Source organism: Lycium ferocissimum, chromosome 11, assembly GCF_029784015.1.
Source record: "Lycium ferocissimum isolate CSIRO_LF1 chromosome 11, AGI_CSIRO_Lferr_CH_V1, whole genome shotgun sequence".
Classification (NCBI taxonomy): domain Eukaryota; kingdom Viridiplantae; phylum Streptophyta; class Magnoliopsida; order Solanales; family Solanaceae; genus Lycium; species Lycium ferocissimum.
The window spans coordinates 40,490,337-40,511,084 of NC_081352.1; the positions used below are offsets into that span (position 1 = coordinate 40,490,337).

Here is a 20,748-nt window from a genome sequence, read left to right on the forward strand (position 1 = left end):
AGTTGGACTACCCCAACTTATTTTTTTGCTTATAATTTGTTTCCACTTATAAGTCGCTTTTTTAAGCCCATCCAAACAGGCATGAATGCAGAAAGACAAAAGCTCTGAGTTCTTCAACTTTTTTAGCACAACATGAGAACTGAGAAAAGTTCATAGTTTATACCGCTTATGGAGTACTACCAAACAAAAAACATAACAAGTACTTTTTTTGCTATCAAATCAGAAAGAAAAGGCAAATAGTAACTACTAATGCGATCAAGGATCAAGGATGCTTATGCAGATGATAAAGTGGAGATCAAACTCCCACCAATATCGTGGAAGTTGAGAATGCCAACCAACTGGGATACTATGAAACCCCTGGAGACCATATATTGACTTGTATTGTTAAAAACATAGGATATAGGAATGGTTGTACTTAAATGTAAAATTAATTTTCTGATAATTATTTATATGATGTTCCGATGCCATAACACCATTGAGTGATTAATAAAGAAGATATTAAGAGGTTATCTTCTATTTATAGACGTGTGCCAATAATTTAGAAATCTAAAAAGTATAAACAAAATAGTTCCAATTATGTGTATCCATTCGCCGCACTTAAGATTATCCATAACAGTTCTAGGGTATTGGTCCTCTGGAAAAAATGTCAGCTCAATAGTTATTTCGAAGAAGGGTCAAAACTATCTTTGTACTATTGAATTTGTTTATCCTCCATCCACTTATTGGCTCCTAAAAACTCTCTTCGCTTATTACTCCTTCTTTGGGTCGAGCTCGATTGGAGTTTTAGGTGGTGATTTGCAGTTAAGTGATGTCATTTTAAATCCAGCCGGAGATAATATGAGAAAGAGAGATGTTGGAGTTTATGGGGCAAATTGGATAGATTGGGTTGGGTCTTTTTTTAGAACAATTACAAAAAAATAGTTTGATGTGTTTGGCTCGCAACAATCAACAGTTATAGCCTGTTTTGGCAAGTTTCCTGAAGGTTAAAAGCACTCATGAAAGGAACATCACAATACAAGAGCAAAACCAGACCAGGCTTCTTGAAAATGGAATGGGGAAGGGAATGAAATTTTTGGTTATGTTCTTCTACCACATACTACTGAGGAAAGATCATATATTGTTTTCGTACCTATCCGTATGGACTTTAACAGGGTCATTTGGTTAACATATTAGTTATGTGCAGATGAAATTGTAAGGATCGTTTATATGTGGTGATGTTTGAAACAGAAAAATCACCACATAAACGATCGTTTATGCGGGGATTAATAATGAAAGGACCGTTATGCGGTGATTAATAATGAAAAGGATTATTAGATGGTGATTACTAACAAATGGATTGCTATACAAGAATCACATACTTTAAAAGTATGTGTCTTTTAAAAGTTGAATCCCGGTATTGCTAATACACATATTCTTCTTCCACATTCTATCTCGCAATACTAAGAGAAAAACAAAACAGAGATTTGCTACACTAACTTACACGTTCAGTAAACATTTGCAGAAGACTAAAGGATTACAACTTGAGAAGGATAATGTTAACCATGTAACTTCCACATGTAGCGTCTTCACATGAAACATAAGACGATTTTATTTCAGTTAATCTATGGTTAACAAAAAGGTACAAAAGTCAGACATTAATAAGCATATTAAAAGATCATATTGTTCTGCCACCTTACCTTTTGGGAAAAAAATTATTTTGCTTTCATGTCCTTACTTCCATGTTCGATGCATTTCGTTCCTTGATTCATATTAAATGTGCGATTTAACTAGATCACATACAACAGTCTTCAAGGTCGCACAGTAGAGATTAGAGTCAGTTTAAGATGTAGCAAAAAGGTGATGCCTGATAGCGTAAAAACCAGAAGCAACTTGAAAAGAACTACTAAGTAGGGTCAAGGTTCAATATAACTGGATTAAAAACTTAGCAATGGAAGTAGGCCAAGGGTTAGAAAAGACAATAGGTCTTTAAAGATTAATGTTGTTAGCTCCGTCGATACAACTACTATATTTACTTATTTCAGAACAGCAAAGTTTTTAAGTGCAACTAGAATTACGAAAGGTACAAAGGTCAAAACTACCACAATAGCTAAAAACAGAGACGAAAATAAGCCTTGTTTGCTTTATCTTATTAACATTTTAAGCACAAAAAGATTGGCCAAACATGATATATGAAACTCATAAAGAACTAATTGGTAGCATTCCTTATTGTTTCATAATCTAGCATCTTATAGTTCCACTACTTTGACTTCCAATTTATTTGAAAAGTAAATTACTCAGGCAAGGCAAAATCATAAAAGCGAAGAGACAGTAAAGAGTAAATCCACATTTTACCTATATTAGGAGAGATTTGAGTTTTAATAACGAAGATAACTTTCCTTTGATGGCATTTCAATAACAGCAAGAAGAAATTATGGGCTAGTAAATTTTTATGAAGATATGTCAGTAGGTGACAAGAAGGTGTTGTTTTCCTCTCTCCATGTAGTGCTTCCTCTCTTTCTCTCAAAGAGCTAATTGAAGAAAGGACATTTTTCCAGTTGCAACGATTTATTTTCAAGCATAATACAACACAGTAAAAACTAAATAGGTCAAACTTCTCTATGCAAGGCCTCCAGCTGATATATAGAAAATGCACATCAGCAAAGCAGGATGGAGCAGATCACTAATTTTCGGGAGACTCTTTATAAGCAATCCATTAATCCAGGAAACACAAGTTGTGCACATATCAGTAAACTTTCAGTTCACATCATAAAGATGCAAACAGAATAGGTCAGTCAATTATAAACCAAACACTTACGTGGAAGCATCAAAGATCCGGCTACGACAACATTGATGAGGCTAACCTGCAAATATTGAAGAATACAATTTACCATATCAGCTTCAGAAATGAGACCAGAATTAGAAATACGAGAACATAGCGTGTAATAATACTCCTAAAATGCCAAGATGATAGGACAACCACTTTTTTCGTGGTGCCTGGGTCATCGTGCGGGGACCTCGGGTACCTTCTACCTCCCACTAGTACAGGTACCGAGTAATTTTGTCAAACAAGGCTTACTGGAAAAGTTCGCGTGGTATTTTTATCATTACTATAATTTGAACTTAAGGTCTCGATTCTTCATTCACTTCACTTCATTGACCGCTATGTCACACCCTTGTGTACAATGATAGGATAACCAATTTGAAAGAAAGATGACAAAAGTTTTCCTTTTTTCGGTTCTCCATTCACTTCACTTCATTGACCGCTATGTCACACCCTTGGGTACAATGATAGGATAACCAATTTGAAAAAAAGATGACAAAAGTTTTCCTTTTTTAAGCGCCAACAGAGAGTTATTTAGAGTTGACATATTATGAATAGCTTCGGAAGTGGTAACTGTTACTTTAAACCAAAAAGCTCAAAATTTCATCTGTTCCAGCCAAAACAATTAATTAGTGCAACGTTAAAGCATTACTAGCAGTGGGTTTCCAGATACATTACAGTGCCAACAGACAATAGTTCCCTGCGACCCAAGTCAGAAGTAAGCACCCTAAACTACAAGTTGGTACCAATACCAGAAGAAGCAAACTGAGTAAAGAATGTACCGAGGGAGGATTCAGCGACATGGATCGCCTGAGAAACTGAATATTGATTGGAAGCCATTTTGTGCACCATGACGTTGCTTCTGCTTTTTCGCCCATGTTCGTAGCGTTCTTCAATTTCAAACCACATGTAAGAATCTGATTTCATTCTATTCTCTTTCAACAAAAAAACATAAAGCCAAAAACAAATTTGTAAAGGGTTACAAAATCAATTGACTCACTCTGTTTGCATGTAACAGGCAGCTACGTTACTTCAGCATTTGTCCCATGCTGAGGGAAAGTCCACATGGCTTTGACATAACACCAAAATATCGAGAAAAGTCCACACCAAGAGCGTCCTCAGACATGCTTCCCGTGGTTCAGAGATGGTAAATCCAGCTTGAACCTTCATATAAATTTGACCGTAGCCATGAACTGCACATTAAATTCTTCACCCAAAGAGGGAAGCACCCCTTTCAAGTTTAACCCTCACAGTCCAAGAGGTGCAGATGTTGCTAAACTGGAATTCGCCTTGACATCAAATGTCTAAATATGGATATAGGGAAATGTCAGTGTAACAAGTAACTTCTATTTCTCGGTAAGACTGGATCTTTCAACACAAAACATATTTGACAAAGATACATTGAATTAAATCACAAAGATACGGTTCCGTGTGCATATACTACCCCAATGCAAACATTCAGAGAAATAGAAAATTTGTTATCTCATTAAGGTGTTTTCTACTAATTTGCATGGTCTCATTAAGTTTCAAAATCGCTATGTCAAAATCTCTCATGGTTGATAAATATTTTGTGAAGAATTTTGATTACGCAATAAGTTTTTATATGTTAGAATTGTGAAATCATAAATCACATTTTGACGGTCCAAATATGGAACAAATTCTCTCAAGGCTCCCACCAAGATCTCTTCTCCTATTCTGTCCTGTTAGTAATGCATCATCCGGTGTTGACACTGACATACACATAAGATCCCGTTTCAATGACACAATGAGTCTTTATTGAAGGATTACGGATTCTTGCAAGAGCATACACTTTTTGTCTGATAACTTATTTGGATATGCACATGTTTTAGTATTATGGCACCCTGAAATTAACAGATGCCTCTGCCTCCCAAAGCATTCCGTTAATCTTGATCGCACAGGGACATATTCGTTTGTGTTTGGTTTTGGCTTTGATATGAAAAGAAAAGATACCAAAGGCTGTGAAGATGGCCTATGTTCAAAGTTGATGTGCATATGCGGCACCTACAATTGAATGGCACTTTGTCTTGGAATCTGGAAGCAATTTGATGGCTTTATTCCTAATATGGTTTCAAAACAAGTGCCAAAATGGCATCAGGAAAGAAATTTCTGGATAGTAAAAGGATCTCATACTTAGAATAGGATAAACTAGAAGTAATTTGCAACAAAGCAATACTTGAAAAGGCAGAATGGAACAGAACAATGAACAGTTACAGAATTGCAATGAAGTGCATACTGAAAGTGATTACAATCACTACTAGCAAACTAACATATGTCAACATGGCCAGGATGACATGGTCATTCTATAATGCTACTATAAGTTGATAAAACGGTTAAATACTCACAAACTTTACGGCACAATAAGCTTTCATAAATACAGCACATTGGACATCAAAGCATAAGGCTGCTAATAGAAAAGACTGATTTCTTCTGAAAATAGACTCCAACAAAACAATCAAAGAAAATTTGGATAGCTAAATGAGAAAGAGTTGGGCAAAAATTTTCATAGATGCCTCCTCGTCATTATTGGCAATTGACACTACAAAGAACAAGGTCCAGGTAACAGCACAACAAACTTCTTTTCAACTAACTATCTTTTCCTCTCCCAATTGATGCATCCTCTAATCCCAAGTGTATCCCAATTCTATAACATTGTCTCAGCTGTCTCTTCAGCATACAACTTCAGCATCAGATGGATCAACTGTAGCCCCACTGCTTCCATCAAGCAACACTAAACTCTCAGCATATTTGCTCAAAAAGAATGAAAAAAACGCACCATGGATATCAAGATCCTTCCATTCCATGCTCTCTGGATTATATGATAAAAGATCTCCATTATAATCCATCACTAGAGATTCCCCATTTCCTGTGAACCCAATAACGTGTGAAATACCTCCCTCCAGAACTACTACAAATTTCTTAGTCCATGACTCCAGTTCCCCATATTGGTTCATAACCCAAACAGCACAGCGATCCCACGATTCACCACAATCGCAGCCTTTTTTAAACCAAATCATAGAAATTTGACCCCCACACAAGCGTACAGACAAATCAAAAGGAGAAACATGAACTAGCTCTTGAGGCAAACCTATTTCACTAAATTTCTCTTTACTTAGGTCAAAAACCAACAGGCTATTAGTGAATTCTCCACCTTCATTCTCTGTATAGGAAATCCAATGAATAGCCCCACTTAAATAGACACTAGTATAGACATACTCAATAATTTTACAATGAATCTTTGAGTTGACTGTTTTCCACAAACCAGTACTTAAACTATAGACCTCAACTTTAGAAGGCAGTACTGTATTAGCTTCATGATCGTCATGCAAATAGGCTATCCTCACCACTTTATGATCATGAGTTTTCTGATCAAACCCAAATCCAAGGCAGATGTGAGGGCCGTATGAACCAAACTGAACATGAGTAGGCTTAGGAAGGGTGATACTTCTGCGAATGGCTGGGTTCCAGAGAATGATAGTATATGTTTTTCCCTTGAAATCATCAGAGAGGCAAAATAGACCATTGCAGAAACCCACAACTCTAAAGTGGTGCCCGGACCTAGTCTTGAAAGGAAATTTGAGTTCTTTAACAAGGGTCAGATTTTCAGTTTTTGAAGGTCAAAGTAGACAGAGTAGTATTCTTGTTCTTGGTTCTTGGGTTCGAAGGAGAAGTGGCGAAGGAGGATAAGGGGATTGGCACAAGAAGTGATCGATAGGGAGTGAGATAAGTAAGAGGAGATGAAATGAGGAGAAGAAATGAGAGAACACCATTGCTTCGATACACACCTAAATCGTAAAAGGCTTTCGACAGGCAGCCTGCAAAGGATTTCAGGCAGAACGCTATCAGGCAAATAGTCTGACATCCTACGCAGAAAACACAAAACCCTAGCTTTTCTGAAGGAAGATGACTATATGAATGCAGAAAGAAAAAAGCTCGAGTTCGTCAACTTTGTTAGCACAACATGAGAACTGAGAGAAGTTCACAGTTTATACCGATTATGGAGTACTACCAAACAAAAAACATAACACGTACTTTTTTTGGTATCAAATCAGAAAGAAAAAGAAAAGGCAAATAGTAACTACTTTGAGAAGTCAAATATTAGCCATTAATTTATAAGTTATTACTACGACCTTAGTCCTATTTTATGTGAGACAACTGAGAGTATAAAGGTCAAATTATTTAATCTTTTATATGTGAACTCGGAATATATATAGAATCTTCAAACAATTTCAAATAAAATTTACGTGTTAAGAATTTAGTTAAATTGTATTAAATGTCACAATAATTCATAATTCAAATATTTAAAAAGAATATTAAAAAAGGGCGGACGAAGAAAAATTTCATAACTCTCTAAATACTCAGCTCAATCTTTTGCTAATCGGCAAACAAATTTATGCTCATAGGGAAGAAGGGTATGTCCATTACTTAAGCTCATCTCTTCTTTTTTTTTAAGAAAAGAAATATTGGAATGCCTATTGAATTCCTCTTTCTAACATTGTATTCTAACAAGGTTAATGCGATCAAGGATCAAGGACGCTTATGCAGATGATAAAGCGGAGATCAAACTCCCACTTATATCGTGAAAGTTGAGAATGTCAACCAACTGGTATACTATGAAACCCCTGGAGACCATATGTTGACTTGTATTGTTAAAAAAAATAGGATATAGGTATGTTTGTACTTAAATGTAAAATTAATTTTTTGATAATTATTTATATGAAGTTCCGACGCCATACCACCATTGAGAGATTATTAAAGAAGATATTAAGAAGTTATCTTCTATTTATATGTGCCAATAATCTAGAAATCTAAAAAGTGTAAACAAAATTGTTCCAATTATGTGTATCCATTCGCTCGCACTTAAGATTAACCATAACAGTTCTAGGGTATTGGTCCCCTGGAAAAAAATGTCAGCTCAATAGTTATTTCGAAGAAGGGTCAAAACTATCTTTGTACTATTGAATTTGTTTATCCTCCATCCACTTATTGGCTCCTAAAAACTCGCTTCTGTTATTACTCCTTATTTGGGTCGAGCTTTATTGGAGTTTTAGGTGATGATTTGTAGTTAAGTGATGTCATTCGTTTAAATCCAGCCGGAGATAATATGAGAAAGAGACATATTGGAGTTTTTGGGGCGGGTCGGATAGATTGGGTTGGGTCTTTTTTTAGAACAGTTATAAAGAATTAGTTTGATGTGTTTGGCACGCAACAATCACGAGTTATAGCCTGTTTTGGCAAGCTTCTTGAAGTTTAAAAGCACTTAAAGAATTTGACACTTTTTTCTACTAAATAATTAGGAAAAAATCACGAGTTATAGCCTGTTTTGACAACCTTCTTGAGGACTAAAAGCATTTTCTTTCTCCGAAAGCTCTTTCTTTTCTTTTCTTTTTTAGATTTATGGTGTTTGGCCAACAATAAAAAATGTTTAAGAGGAACAGTAGAAACAATTTTCTGTTGTTAGGGAGAAACTATAACTTTCAACTTTTTCCTAGAAGCAGAAGCAGTATCCTTATCATAAATTTATATTTATCAAATGATCCCATATTAATTTAACACATATATATCTTTCAATTAAATGGAAACTATATTTTTTTTGTTTTGGTTTCCACCATGTCTTTTCTTTTTATTTCTTTTTTTCTATCTCTTCCTTTTCTTTTTCCTTTTCCTCTTTGGAATAATATGTCAACTATAAATGCAAGTTACTTCTCCCGTTTGTGTCCTCTATTTCTCCTCTTCCTCTCTTGAATAACAAAGTATTGCTAATAAAATGCAAGTTAATATTTTTTTCACATAATATCAAGGGCTTTCATAATGAATCTTTAAATATTCTCTTTATGTAAATAATCCTACTACTAAAACGAGCCATGATATTTTCTTTTTTCATAATTTGACGTTTAGAAACACTAAGATTGACCAAACACAATTTACTTATCAATTATTCAAGAAAATAGCTCGCGAACGAATTGGTCAATACACAAACTGTTTTTCTCCAAAAATGCTTTGTTAAAATTCAATTTCCACAAAACTGCTTATCAAAATAAGTAATTTTTGATAGCTTATAGGCTCTTGGAGTTATATCAATTGACGAGCTAATAGAAGGTGTTTTTCCTTAAAAAAGAAACTACTTAAGTAGAATTTAGATTCTTTCGTTTGACCAAATGAAATGGATAACGAAAAAAGATGATTTGTTCTTTTCCTATGCTCAGAAAGAAAGCTGAAGAATGGCTGTAGCCTTTTTCTTTCTTGTACTCAATACTTTGTGTTCATATTGCTCATCTTCCTTCCCAGAATAGCTAGGGCTTTGTTGTCTTCTCCATAAAAACTAGAAAAGATTTTGCAACAACGTCTGACTATTTGCATGATTGCTTGCTGCCTGAAATCCTTAGCAGGTTGCCTGCTGAAAGCCTTTTACGATTCAGGTGTGTATCGAAGCACTGATACTCTCTCTCATTTCTTCTCCTGGTTTCATCTCTGGTCATTCCACTTTTTTGACACGAAAAAGTATTTGGATGAAAATATCCTTAACAAAAATACGAAAAAACTCTAAGAACGACTATTGGAGTTTGAAATTTCTACAAGTACTGACTCAGTCAGCACGAACTCGGTTCCATTTACCGTTAAAGCCAGAGCACCATTATCAATTTTGAGCAGGCTACTTTAGAGTTCAGTCACTTCTGCTTCATACACCCTAGGTCTTTGGTGGAGTGAAGAGATGAGTCCATCCTTAAAAATTCTACCATCTCCATTAATTCTTTCATGCCAAATTTCTCGCATAGGTTGAAATCAAAGATTTTTCCAAAAAGAACCTTTTCTTGTTGCAAGTTCTCTTTACCTTTTTTTACTTTTGGAGGAACCTGGTTCCTCATTAATACCCACTTTTCTCTTCTTTTAGGAAGAGGATTGAATGTCCTGATCCTCTCCTTCCTTCTCCGTTCGACTTTCATTACCCAGTTTTTCACGCTCGTTATCCTCAGACTTAATGTTAAGAGAGTTTTCCATCTTACCCACCACCTTTTTCTTAGAATTTCTTCTTATTAGAGGAGTTTCTTTTTTGTCCTCTTCTTCCTCATCATTGTGCTTTTCAACGGCATGGCTTCTCTCTTTCTTTCCCACTATTTTTTTTTTCTTACTCTCAATTCGATTGCATTGCTTATTTTGACTGAAAATGGCAGACAGTGATGCGAAGTTCCTTTCCTCCTACGCTTACGGGTTTTAGAAGGACCATGTGTGAGAGATTTTGGGGAGGATTCATTTGTATTTTGGTCAGAGGAGGATAAGTAATTTGAGGCTGAAGAGTTTGAGTCCATTTTGCTTTGGTTTGGAGAGGGTTGATGACACGAGGAAACACTTGGTAACAGGAGGGAGATGTAGAGAAGTTCAGACAAATTTGTGTAAAAGAGATACTTAAAGGTAAAGGCTATCGGTGTGAGGATTTTAGTGAATGGAGAGAGAGACAAGAAAGATGACTTGTAAGATGGCATAGGCGATGTTTTAGAAGAGGTGCAAGAAGAGGGAACGGGTCGGTTCAGGAAAGAGGTAATGATTCGTCGGAGACGTGATTTTGAAAGTTGTTTTGGTAAAAGGCGTATGACTTGATTGGTACATTCTGCAGTTCAAACACATACATGAGCGCTGAAAGGATTACTAACCTGAGACACAGAGACCAAGTCGCTGGACAAATTCTCGAGTGTATCAGGCAAAAGCTTTGAAGTGTACGCCATTGCTTGTGCTTACGCTATCCTAATTCTGTCATGCATATATACCTGGTTCTTTAATTTCGACACTTCCAGAATTTAGTTCTTCCTTTTTCTCACTAACAGCGCACACCCTCCTATGAAGGCTTCAAGGGGAGAAAAAAAAATTGAACTAGGATCTGTCACGACCAATCAACTAAATTAGCAGCATCCTTTCACTCTCACCAGCATGTAGGCAATATCACTGATTGGTTTTGGGAACCCAGACAAGTTTGGGTCCCTTATAATTGTAAAAATGATGAATCAAGCTCTTTTTAGCCCACATTGATAGCACATTTATTCTCCCTTTTTGAGATCCTTTCTTTTGAGGACCTTTTCCTTCCATTTTTTTCTGAGAACCTTTCTTCTGAGGATCGGCTCCCCCTATTTTAACTCCTTTTTTGATAAAATTCTCGTTCTTCTGAAGAGTCTCAATCCGTGCTTTACATGCCTCCTTGTAGTGTCCTGCTTTCCCATAGTGAGTGCACAACTAATTTTCAGTTGTGGAGACATACTTGTTGTGTGGATTGTAGGGCATTTTCCCTTTTTCAAAGCCAAGCCCTTCTTTACCATTTTTTTTACTCTTGTATATGGAGGTAATCACATCAGAGGATCAAGTCCACTTGAGAGCTTTGTCAAGATCAAACTTGACACTTTTCAAATCCTTTTCTAGTAGCTCATTCTTCTCAATCACAGCAATGAGGTTTAGTTTTGCTATCTTAACTAATTTTCAAGCACTAGAAGAGTTTCACTTGCTTCACTTTTTCCCTTGAAAGACACTTTCATGCCTTCTCTCACTTGACTTTCCAACAAGATGTTTTGTTGGTTTGTCTCATAGATATATTTCTTCAATTCTGTCACGACCCAACCCTGTAGGCCGTGACTAGTGCCTTATCTGGGCACCCAAACACACTTATCCAACGCTATCTCAATTTATGTCAAACACATCCAAGTATATAACGAAGCGACAAGGCTATGTTTCAAATTTATGTAATTTGCGAAAAAAATTTCGACGTAGTTTCCTTTGTTTTACGAGACTATCCAAAATAACCACACGCACGAAATACCAACAAAGGCCACACGGAGCCAACAAAACATCATATATACATAAGCGGACCGGCCGCCGCGCGCGTGGGATCGTCCAAACACAACGAATACAAACACAACCGTACGGAAGTAGGCCTAACCCACAAAACATGTCCACGGACCTCAAACGGACAGACGAGAACCATATGACGGGACGGGGCCCCGCCGTGCCCACGAGCAAACAAATATATACACCATGGACGAATATGTACCAAAGGTAGGCTCCGGAATGCTAAGCACTCCAAGACCGGCGATGAAAATCCTAGGCGGCGGATCGCCAAAATAATGTACGGGCATGAAACGCGGCCCCGACGAAAGCGGGGGTCGGTACGGAATATGTGCGAGTATGCAAAGTAGAAATATACAATATGTCAAATCGAGCCATAATCGAAGCGGAAATACAGAAAGTAAGTACATATCCAAAATACCAAAACGTTTACTTATTAATAATATTTTTCTCAAGAAAACGAACTATGCATAGAGCTCAGTGTCACACCACATACCGCGGTCAAAATCCAGCGGCACTATCACATCACATAACATACCGCGGCCAAATACCCAGCGGCAATATCGCAGAACATACCGCGGCCAAATACCCAGCGGCAATATCACAGGACATACCGCGGCCAAATACCCAGCGGCAATATCACAGGACATAACATACATAACATAACATAACATACCGCGGCCGAATACCCAGCGGCAATATCATATAACGACATACAAATCATTATTACAAACCCAATAGAATAACCAAAGCGTACTACTATTTCCAACCCAAGGAAATAGTCGATTCAAATTTTCTCCGAATGTCCTAAAGCATATCAATCCAAACTTGAGAAATCATAATCCGTATCAAAATCACATGCATATGAGCAAATAAATAATTAAGCTACCTTTCAAAAATCCGGTGACCAAATATATTTACTAACATCGGAAAGTGCGAAACAAGTTTGATTTATCGGAATTAGTACATCAAAGCTACAACCTTACCGAAATCGTCCTTATGTACTAAGCTGTATTATCAAACTCAATAAAGTAGTTAAAATAGTCATATTTGAAATCGGAATAATCATCACAACATTTTCTTCAAGAATTGTCTAAATTACATAAAAGGGTATCGCGGGACCCACGGACGGGTGTAGACCCGAGCTGGGCCCGCCCATGAAAAACATACTCATTATATATCATACAAACTCCTACGAAAGTTTCAAAGCATTCCGAGCTTTTACGAGAAAGTTATGAGCGTTTGTAGTTTTTGAATCGCTAATGAATAAGCTCTTAAAAAAAAATCAGCTTTTAAGTAGCCTTTGCAAATTATTAATTCAAGGGTATAAGGATCAACGTTATGGCATATTAGCACAAGGATACCAAGGGAACAAGTGCAAATCATATACAAGCTCGGATTGCGAGAATAGAGTTTCCTCGAGGCTTGAATCATAGCCTAATTTAACTAAGACATGCCAAAAAGGAAGGTTACTTTACATACCTCAAACGCTCTCCAAAATGATCCGAACTCAAGCTAATCCAAACTATGATTCGGGCTGCCTTACGATCTAAAAATAAGCCATAAAATGCCAAACATTAGCTAATGACTTTTAGGCCTTAAATTCCAATTTCGCCCTTAATTCTACAAAAATTTGGGCGGCATTTCCCACGTAAATAGGCTACCCGAGAATTTAACTCGCTCAAAATCAACAACAACAACCACAATAACCAACCTAGCAACATCGATAATCAATTCGAAAGGCAAAGCAATAATAGTAGCTCTCTTTTACATCATTCAACAATCTTTCATAAATTCAATTCGATGGCTTAACTTCAAGCTAACATCGACGCTTATACATTCGCATACTAACCGAACCCATACCAACAACATTTAAGGACATTCTAAGCAATTCATACAACATTTCCAATAATCCCAATTTTTCTCCAAACTGGCTTGACCCAATGAGACAGCCCTTAATTTTTTTATTTTTTTTTCTTCGTTTCCAAATCATGATTTGTATCCACAATTTACATTCTAACAATGCTATCTCATCAATATACCAATTACATTAAATATACAATAACCTCCAAAAACAGTCCGCAACATTAACAACATCATTTTGAGTCAACAAACATTCATTTCCAACATAAGATTCATAGCGACGACGATTAAAACAATAAGCGATATTAATTCATCCTTTACCAAACATTTGAGGGCTATACACGGCCACATTGTACATGAACATATAGTGATGGTTTTTATTCTCCTCTCCACTCCAACAAGCAAACACGATACAAGAATTAATTCATCAATTCCATTTTTCAACACCCATTTACACGGCTAGCTCCTCGAGCACACACCCAGCTTCCAACACACTATATTTCAAGATATTCATCCATATTAACACACTACAATATGCATAAAACATTTATAACCCATAAAACAAGAGAAATTCTTACCTTTCTTCTTTATTCCTCGATAGGCTAGGGTTTCAAAAGATGAGAAATAGTGGATTGATCGCTCCGACGATGGTTCCACGCTACTTAGAGACCTCAAGATAATAGGTTTACATCAATGGAATAATTTTAGAAGGACAAGAAATGGGGGTGGATTTTCTTGAGCCTTGCCAAGAGCCTCATTCAATGGAGAGGTCTTCAATTTTTTTTTTGTGCAAGTGTTGAAATGAGCTTAAAGATGACTAGTAGTCATCTTTTAATCCTTTATGAAGAGTACAAAAACTTGGCCCACTTTAATGTGTTGTTCCACTCAAAAGTTGACACAAAATTGTGTGGGGGCCTCGATCCACTCACATGGCCAACTATGGAAAATGGATGATTTTTCAACTTCCAATTTTATCACTTTTGGTCCAAATTTTCCTAATTGTTCGTACCAATCAATTCATGCACAACTTATGTCTTAAAAAAAAATCAAAGGTCAAAAATCCCGACTTTGTATCCCGAAATAGTTTTGTCCTTAACTTATCATAATTAATCCGGATTATTTCAATGCACAAAAATACGGGTTCTAACATCCTCCCCCCCTTTAGAACATTCGTCCTCGAATGTTAAATTAACCTTACGGGTCATACAAACAAATTTTGGGGGAGTTTCTTTTACAACAATCACAAACAGTTCATACATCAATCAACATAACCAATTAAAGGGTCCAATGCGTACCCGTATGCGGTGGCGCCTCACGATCTGTCCACGGGTCGCGCATATAGGCGGTTCGATGGACCGCCGGAGGCGAGGGGCTCCGCCACGGCCTGCCACGGCTCGCGGAGTCGGCGTGCCCCGCCCCCATCGGGCGCATAGATCTGAGAAGGGGAAGACGAACCGGCAATTGACCGGTGGGGCGAGTCCTCCCCTGCCGCCCGAGTGGACAATCTCTCGTATAGTGGCCCCTGCCCGGCCACGGAGTAAAGCAAGCACCCGTGGCACGATAACACTCCCCCCGAATGGCGTCCCTGATGAGGGACATCGGGGTAGGGATGGCCTCACCGGGCCGTGGAATCTCCGGGTCCGTTTGTGAGCACGGAGCCACGGAACTGCCACCTCCCCCAAGTACCCCGCACCGTACGGGCTCCAGCCAGTGGCCCCGGGGGTGTAGTCTCTGCATCGGGCCGGGGAGGGTATGCCTGCTGCCGCTGCCGAGGTCGCTCGCCTCGAGACTCCCAGGAATACCCGGATGATGGCCCCTTGGTGACCACCCTGTCATCATCCATCGGTGGTGCCTGCGTACGTCTCGGCCTGGGCGTGGGCACGTATGCGGGCGATATCCGCCACCCGAGGCCCCGGGGGCGCCGGTGCCGAGCGCGTCGCGTGCGATCCGACCCCTGCTATATACCGGTGCATGGGTCGGTCGTAAATAGCGCGCGCGGGCGCGTATCGGACGATGAATCAAACTCTAGGCTGTGCTCCCGAATCGACGCCCGACGCACTTCAACGACGGAATCGGTCTGCCACAGCGCGCCTCACCTCCGGAGAGCGAGAAAATGGGCCATGAAGGCCTACGTAAATTCATCCCGCTACGGTCGGAAGGCGCCACCGCCGGGACGACATCCGCATTTCGTACCCCGGTCGGTGCAACTGCGTGCGTGCAACCGGTATGGCCTTGACCGGCCCGACTGCGCGCCGAAGCACTAATCAACCGCGGTGTGTGCGTACGGTCGGACAGACTCGCGGGGTCCCCTGCGGCTTTGACCGGCGGAACTGCGGTGGGCCACGGGTCGAAAATCACGGGCCCTCGAGCCGCGCGCGCGCGCCGATCATCGTGTAGGCCTGCCACGGCCACCAATCGTGTCAGCAGCGTGCGCACTCTCGCGGGGGCACCATCGTCCGCCACGGGCCGGGGGCCCGGAGGTACGGTGCGGTGCTCCCGGACTCACTGGCGATGAAAGAAACGCAGTAGGTACGGTGGCCCGGGACGCAATATCACGCATCATTCGAAACGGGGTCCGAGTACCCTTTCGAGCCTCGACTCGTCTCTTCGGCCGCTCGTACTTGCCTCCGGGCGTGTCGCCTTTTTCGGAGGCATCACTGAAAACAGAACATTTCGTCAGAAAAGGATCATCCTGATAACACAGCTCTAACGCACGATCTAAGATCAGAAGAAAAGACAACATCCTAAATGTCCTGTAGCTTCCCGTTTATAGAGGTGGTGCACAACACATCGATAAACAAGACTACTAGACACGATGCGTGGACACCGAGGACAAACCTCGCTGCGTGCACCACATCACGCCACCCAACCACCGTAGGCCGTGACTAGTGCCTTATCTGAGCACCCAAACACACTTATCCAACGCTATCTCAATTTATGTCAAACACATCCAAGTATATAACAGAAGCCGACAAGGCTATGTTTCAAATTTATGTAATTTGCAGAAAAAAATTTCGGCAGAGTTTCCTTTGTTTTACAGACTATCCAAAATAACCACGCACGAAATACCAACAAAGGCCACACGGGGCCAACAAAACATCATATATCGTCGCGGACGGCCGCCGCGGCCGTGGGATCGCCCAAACACAATGATACAAACACAACCGTACGGAAGTAGGCACAACCCACAAAACATGTCCATGCGGACCTAAAACGGACGGACGAGAACCATATGACGGGACGGGGCCCCGCCGTGCCTCGAGCAAACAAATATATACACCGTAGACGAATATGTACCAAAGGTAGGCTCGAGGAATAAGAAGCACTCCAAGACCGGCCGATGAAAATCCTAGGCGGCGGATCACCAAAATGCAGCACTGCGGGCATGAAACGCGACCCCCAGAACGAAAGGGGGTCGGTACGGAATATGTGCGGGTATGCAAAGTAGAAATATACAATATGTCAAATGCGAGCCATAATCGAAGCGGAAATACGAGAAAGTAAGTACATATCCAAAATACCAAAACGTTTACTTATTAATAATATTTTCTCGAAAGAAAACGAACTACGTAGAGCTCGGTGTCACACCACATACCGCGGTCAAATCCGGCGGCACTATCACATCACATAACATACCGCGGCCAAATACCCAGCGGCAATATCGCGAGAACATACCGCGACCAAATACCCGGCAATATCACGAGGACATCGCAGCGGCCAAATACCCACGGCACGATATCACGGGACATAACATACATAACATAACATAACATCGCGGCCGAATACCCGGCGGCAATATCATATAACGACATACAAATCATTATTACAAACCCGATAGAATAACCAAAGCGTACTACTATTTCCAACCCGAGGAAATAGTCGATTCAAATTTTCTCCGAATGTCCCTCGAAAGCATATCAATCCAAACTTGAGAAATCATAATCCGGTATCAAAATCACATGCATATGAGCAAATAAATAATTAAGCTACCTTTCAAAAATCCGGTGACCAAATATATTTACTAACATCGGAAAGTGCAAGAAACAAGTTTCGATTTATCGGAATTAGTACATCAAAGCTACAACCTTCGAAATCGTCCTTATGTAAACCGTATTATCAAACTCAATAAAGTAGTTAAAATAGTCATATTTGAAATCGGAATAATCATCACAACATTTTCTTCAAGAATTGTCTAAATTACATAAAAGGGTATCGCGGGACCCACGGACGGGTGTAGACCGATTTGGGCCCGCCCATGAAAAACATACTCATTATATATCATACAAACTCCTACGAAAGTTTCAAAGCATTCCGAGAACTTTCCGAGAAAGTTATGAGCGTTTGTAGTTTTTGAATCGCTAATGAATAAGCTCTTAAAAAAAAATCAGCTTTTAAGTAGCCTTTGCAAATTATTAATTCCAAGGGTATAAGGATCAACGTTATGGCATATTAGCACAAGGATACCAAGGGAACAAGTGCAAATCATATACAAGCTCGGATTGCGAGAATAGAGTTTCCTCGAGGCTTGAATCATAGCCTAATTTAACTAAGACATGCCAAAAAAGGAAGGTTACTTTACATACCTCAAACGCTCTCCAAAATGATCCGAACTCAAGCTAATCCAAACTATGATTCGGGCTGCCCACGATCTAAAAATAAGCCATAAAATGCCAAACATTAGCTAATGACTTTTAGGCCTTAAATTCCAATTTCGCCCTTAATTCTACAAAAATTTGGGCAAAGATTTCCGTAAATAGGCTACCCGAGAATTTAACTCGCTCAAAATCAACAACAACAACCACAATAACCAACCTAGCAACATCGATAATCAATTCGAAAGGCAAAGCAATAATAGTAGCTCTCTTTTACATCATTCAACAATCTTTCATAAATTCAATTCGATGGCTTAACTTCAAGCTAACATCGACGCTTATACATTCGCATACTAACCCGAACCCATACCAACAACATTTAAGGACATTCTAAGCAATTCATACAACATTTCCAATAATCCCAATTTTTCTCCAAATCAAGTAAACAAACGACCCAACCGAGACAGGCCCTTAATTTTTTTATTTTTTTTTTCTTCATTTCCAAATCATGATTTGTATCCACAATTTACATTCTAACAATGCTATCTCATCAATATACCAATTACATTAAATATACAATAACCTCCAAAAACGATCCGCAACATTAACAACATCATTTTGAGTCAACAAACATTCATTTCCAACATAAGATTCATAGCGACGACGATTAAAACAATAAGCGATATTAATTCATCCTTTACCAAACATTTGAGGGCTATACACGGCCACATTGTACATGAACATATAGTGATGGTTTTTATTCTCCTCTCCACTCCACAACAAGCAAACACGATACGAATTAATTCATCAATTCCATTTTTCAACACCCATTTACACGGCTAGCTCCTCAAGCACACACCACTTCCAACACACTATATTTCAAGATATTCATCCATATTAACACACTACAATATGCATAAAACATTTATAACCCATAAAACAAGAGAAATTCTTACCTTTCTTCTTTATTCCTCAATAGGCTAGGGTTTCCAAAAGATGAGAAATAGTGGATTGATCGCTCAACGATGGTTCCACGCTACTTAGAGACCTCGAGATAATAGGTTTACATCAATGGAATAATTTTAGAAGGACAAGAAATGGGGGTGGATTTTCTTGAGCCTTGGCCAAGAGCCTCCTTCAATGGAGAGGTCTTCAATTTTTTTTTGTGCAAGTGTTGAAATGAGCTTAAGATGACTAGTAGTCATCTTTTAATCCCTTTATGAAGAGTACAAAAACTTGGCACTTTAATGTGTTGTTCCACTCAAAAGTTGACACAAAAATTGTGTGGGAGCCTCAATCCACTCATGGCCAACTATGGAAAATGGATGATTTTTCAACTTCCAATTTTATCACTTTGGTCCCAAATTTTCCTAATTGTTCCATACCAATCAATTCATGCACAACTTATGTCTTAAAAAAAAATCAAAGGTCAAAAATCCCGACTTTGTATCCCGAAATAGTTTTGTCCTTAACTTATCATAATTAATCCGGATTATTTCAATGCACAAAAATACGGGTTCTAACAAATTCTCCAGAGGATATACGCAGGTCGCCTCTTTCTTGCTCTATCTCATCAATTACTAGATTCAGCTTACCCTTCTCAGCAACCAGAACGTGATATGCATCAATTAACATGCTTGATAGTGATATCAGTTTTCTTTAAGAGAAAGCTTTCAAGTTTTTCTTTATGTCAAGAAAGTTTCTCTCCTTATCCTCATCATCATCATCATCATCATCCATGTCAGACTCAGCCATAAGCGCAAATATTGACTCATTTTCAATTCCTTCATCTTCAATAGCCATCATTGATGTGTCCCCTTGGTCATTTTCATCTTCAGATTCACTAGAGGAATCTCCCCATGCAGCATGCGCTTGCTTCACCAGCTCATCAATAACTTCTCTTCTTCTGAAGTTATTGATGAGCTGCTCTGATACCACTTGTTAGTTTCACATATTCTTTCTAGGTGTTAATTTCTTAGAAAGCACCTGCTCTGATACCACTTGTTAGTAGCAGTGCGTCCACCAAACAGTATATGGAGAGACCTAGTTGTCTAACAGTCCTCTCAAACGGTGCAATAGGTAAATAACACAAGATTTTTCTATGGAAAACTCCTTGCTCAAGGGATTAAAAATCACGACCTACCATGTAAGATTTCACTTCACTACATTGAGCAAATTCAAATTACAACCTCTTGCACTCTAGGAATTTAACTCACATAAATCCCTCACCCTTACAATACACATACTATAAGCTACAACTCTTGACTACCCTTAGTCAAGCACACAACCATGTTTGACTAACTCTAGCCAAACCAACTAATACACTTGACTAACTCTAGCCAAAGGTACCACTCAATAGATTAAATAGGTAAACTGCCTAACAACTACTGAGAACTTAAGCTACCTATAACGAACTTTGAAAGAAGAAGACGAGTTTAAATTGTAAAAAACAAATGAAAAAGGACTCACAATAACCTAAAGAACATAGACATAATTTGGTGTCTGGATCAGGTTCTTCAGCTTGTAAGTGGCTTTGTTCTTGAGATCACTTAAGAACTTATGGCGGCAAGGATTTGCACTAGATGGTTTAGGATTTCAAGTGATACACAATATGTTGGAACAAATTGTATATATATTGGGGAACATATG

General features: G+C 38.9%; 1 protein-coding gene and 1 long non-coding RNA gene across 2 annotated transcripts; both read right to left on the minus strand.

Moving 5' to 3' along the window:
* Nucleotides 1-2,605: 2,605 nt before the first annotated feature.
* LOC132038657 (uncharacterized) lies at nt 2,606-4,463 on the minus strand. Its single transcript, XR_009410184.1, has 3 exons — nt 3,801-4,463; nt 3,583-3,690; nt 2,606-2,840 (listed from the first exon to the last, which is right to left on the minus strand). It is a non-coding gene; the product is annotated as an uncharacterized LOC132038657 (long non-coding RNA).
* A 1,024-nt stretch (nt 4,464-5,487) lies between these two features.
* LOC132038337 (F-box/kelch-repeat protein At3g06240-like) lies at nt 5,488-10,539 on the minus strand. Its single transcript, XM_059429018.1, has 2 exons — nt 10,468-10,539; nt 5,488-6,309 (listed from the first exon to the last, which is right to left on the minus strand). Exons 1-2 carry the CDS (start codon nt 10,537-10,539, stop codon nt 5,488-5,490), a joined length of 894 nt encoding a protein of 297 aa, XP_059285001.1.
* Between the last annotated feature and the right edge of the window lie 10,209 nt (nt 10,540-20,748).

What these genes read in the sequence shown, in the direction of transcription:
- LOC132038337 (XM_059429018.1), bottom strand. Translation starts at nt 10,539, where the DNA reads ATGGCGTACACTTCAAAGCTTTTGCCTGATACACTCGAGAATTTGTCC. An exon ending in ACTTGGTCTCTGTGTCTCAG is followed by an intron (nt 6,310 to 10,467) that starts GTTAGTAATCCT and finishes GATGATTTCAAG; the next exon opens with GGAAAAACATATACTATCAT.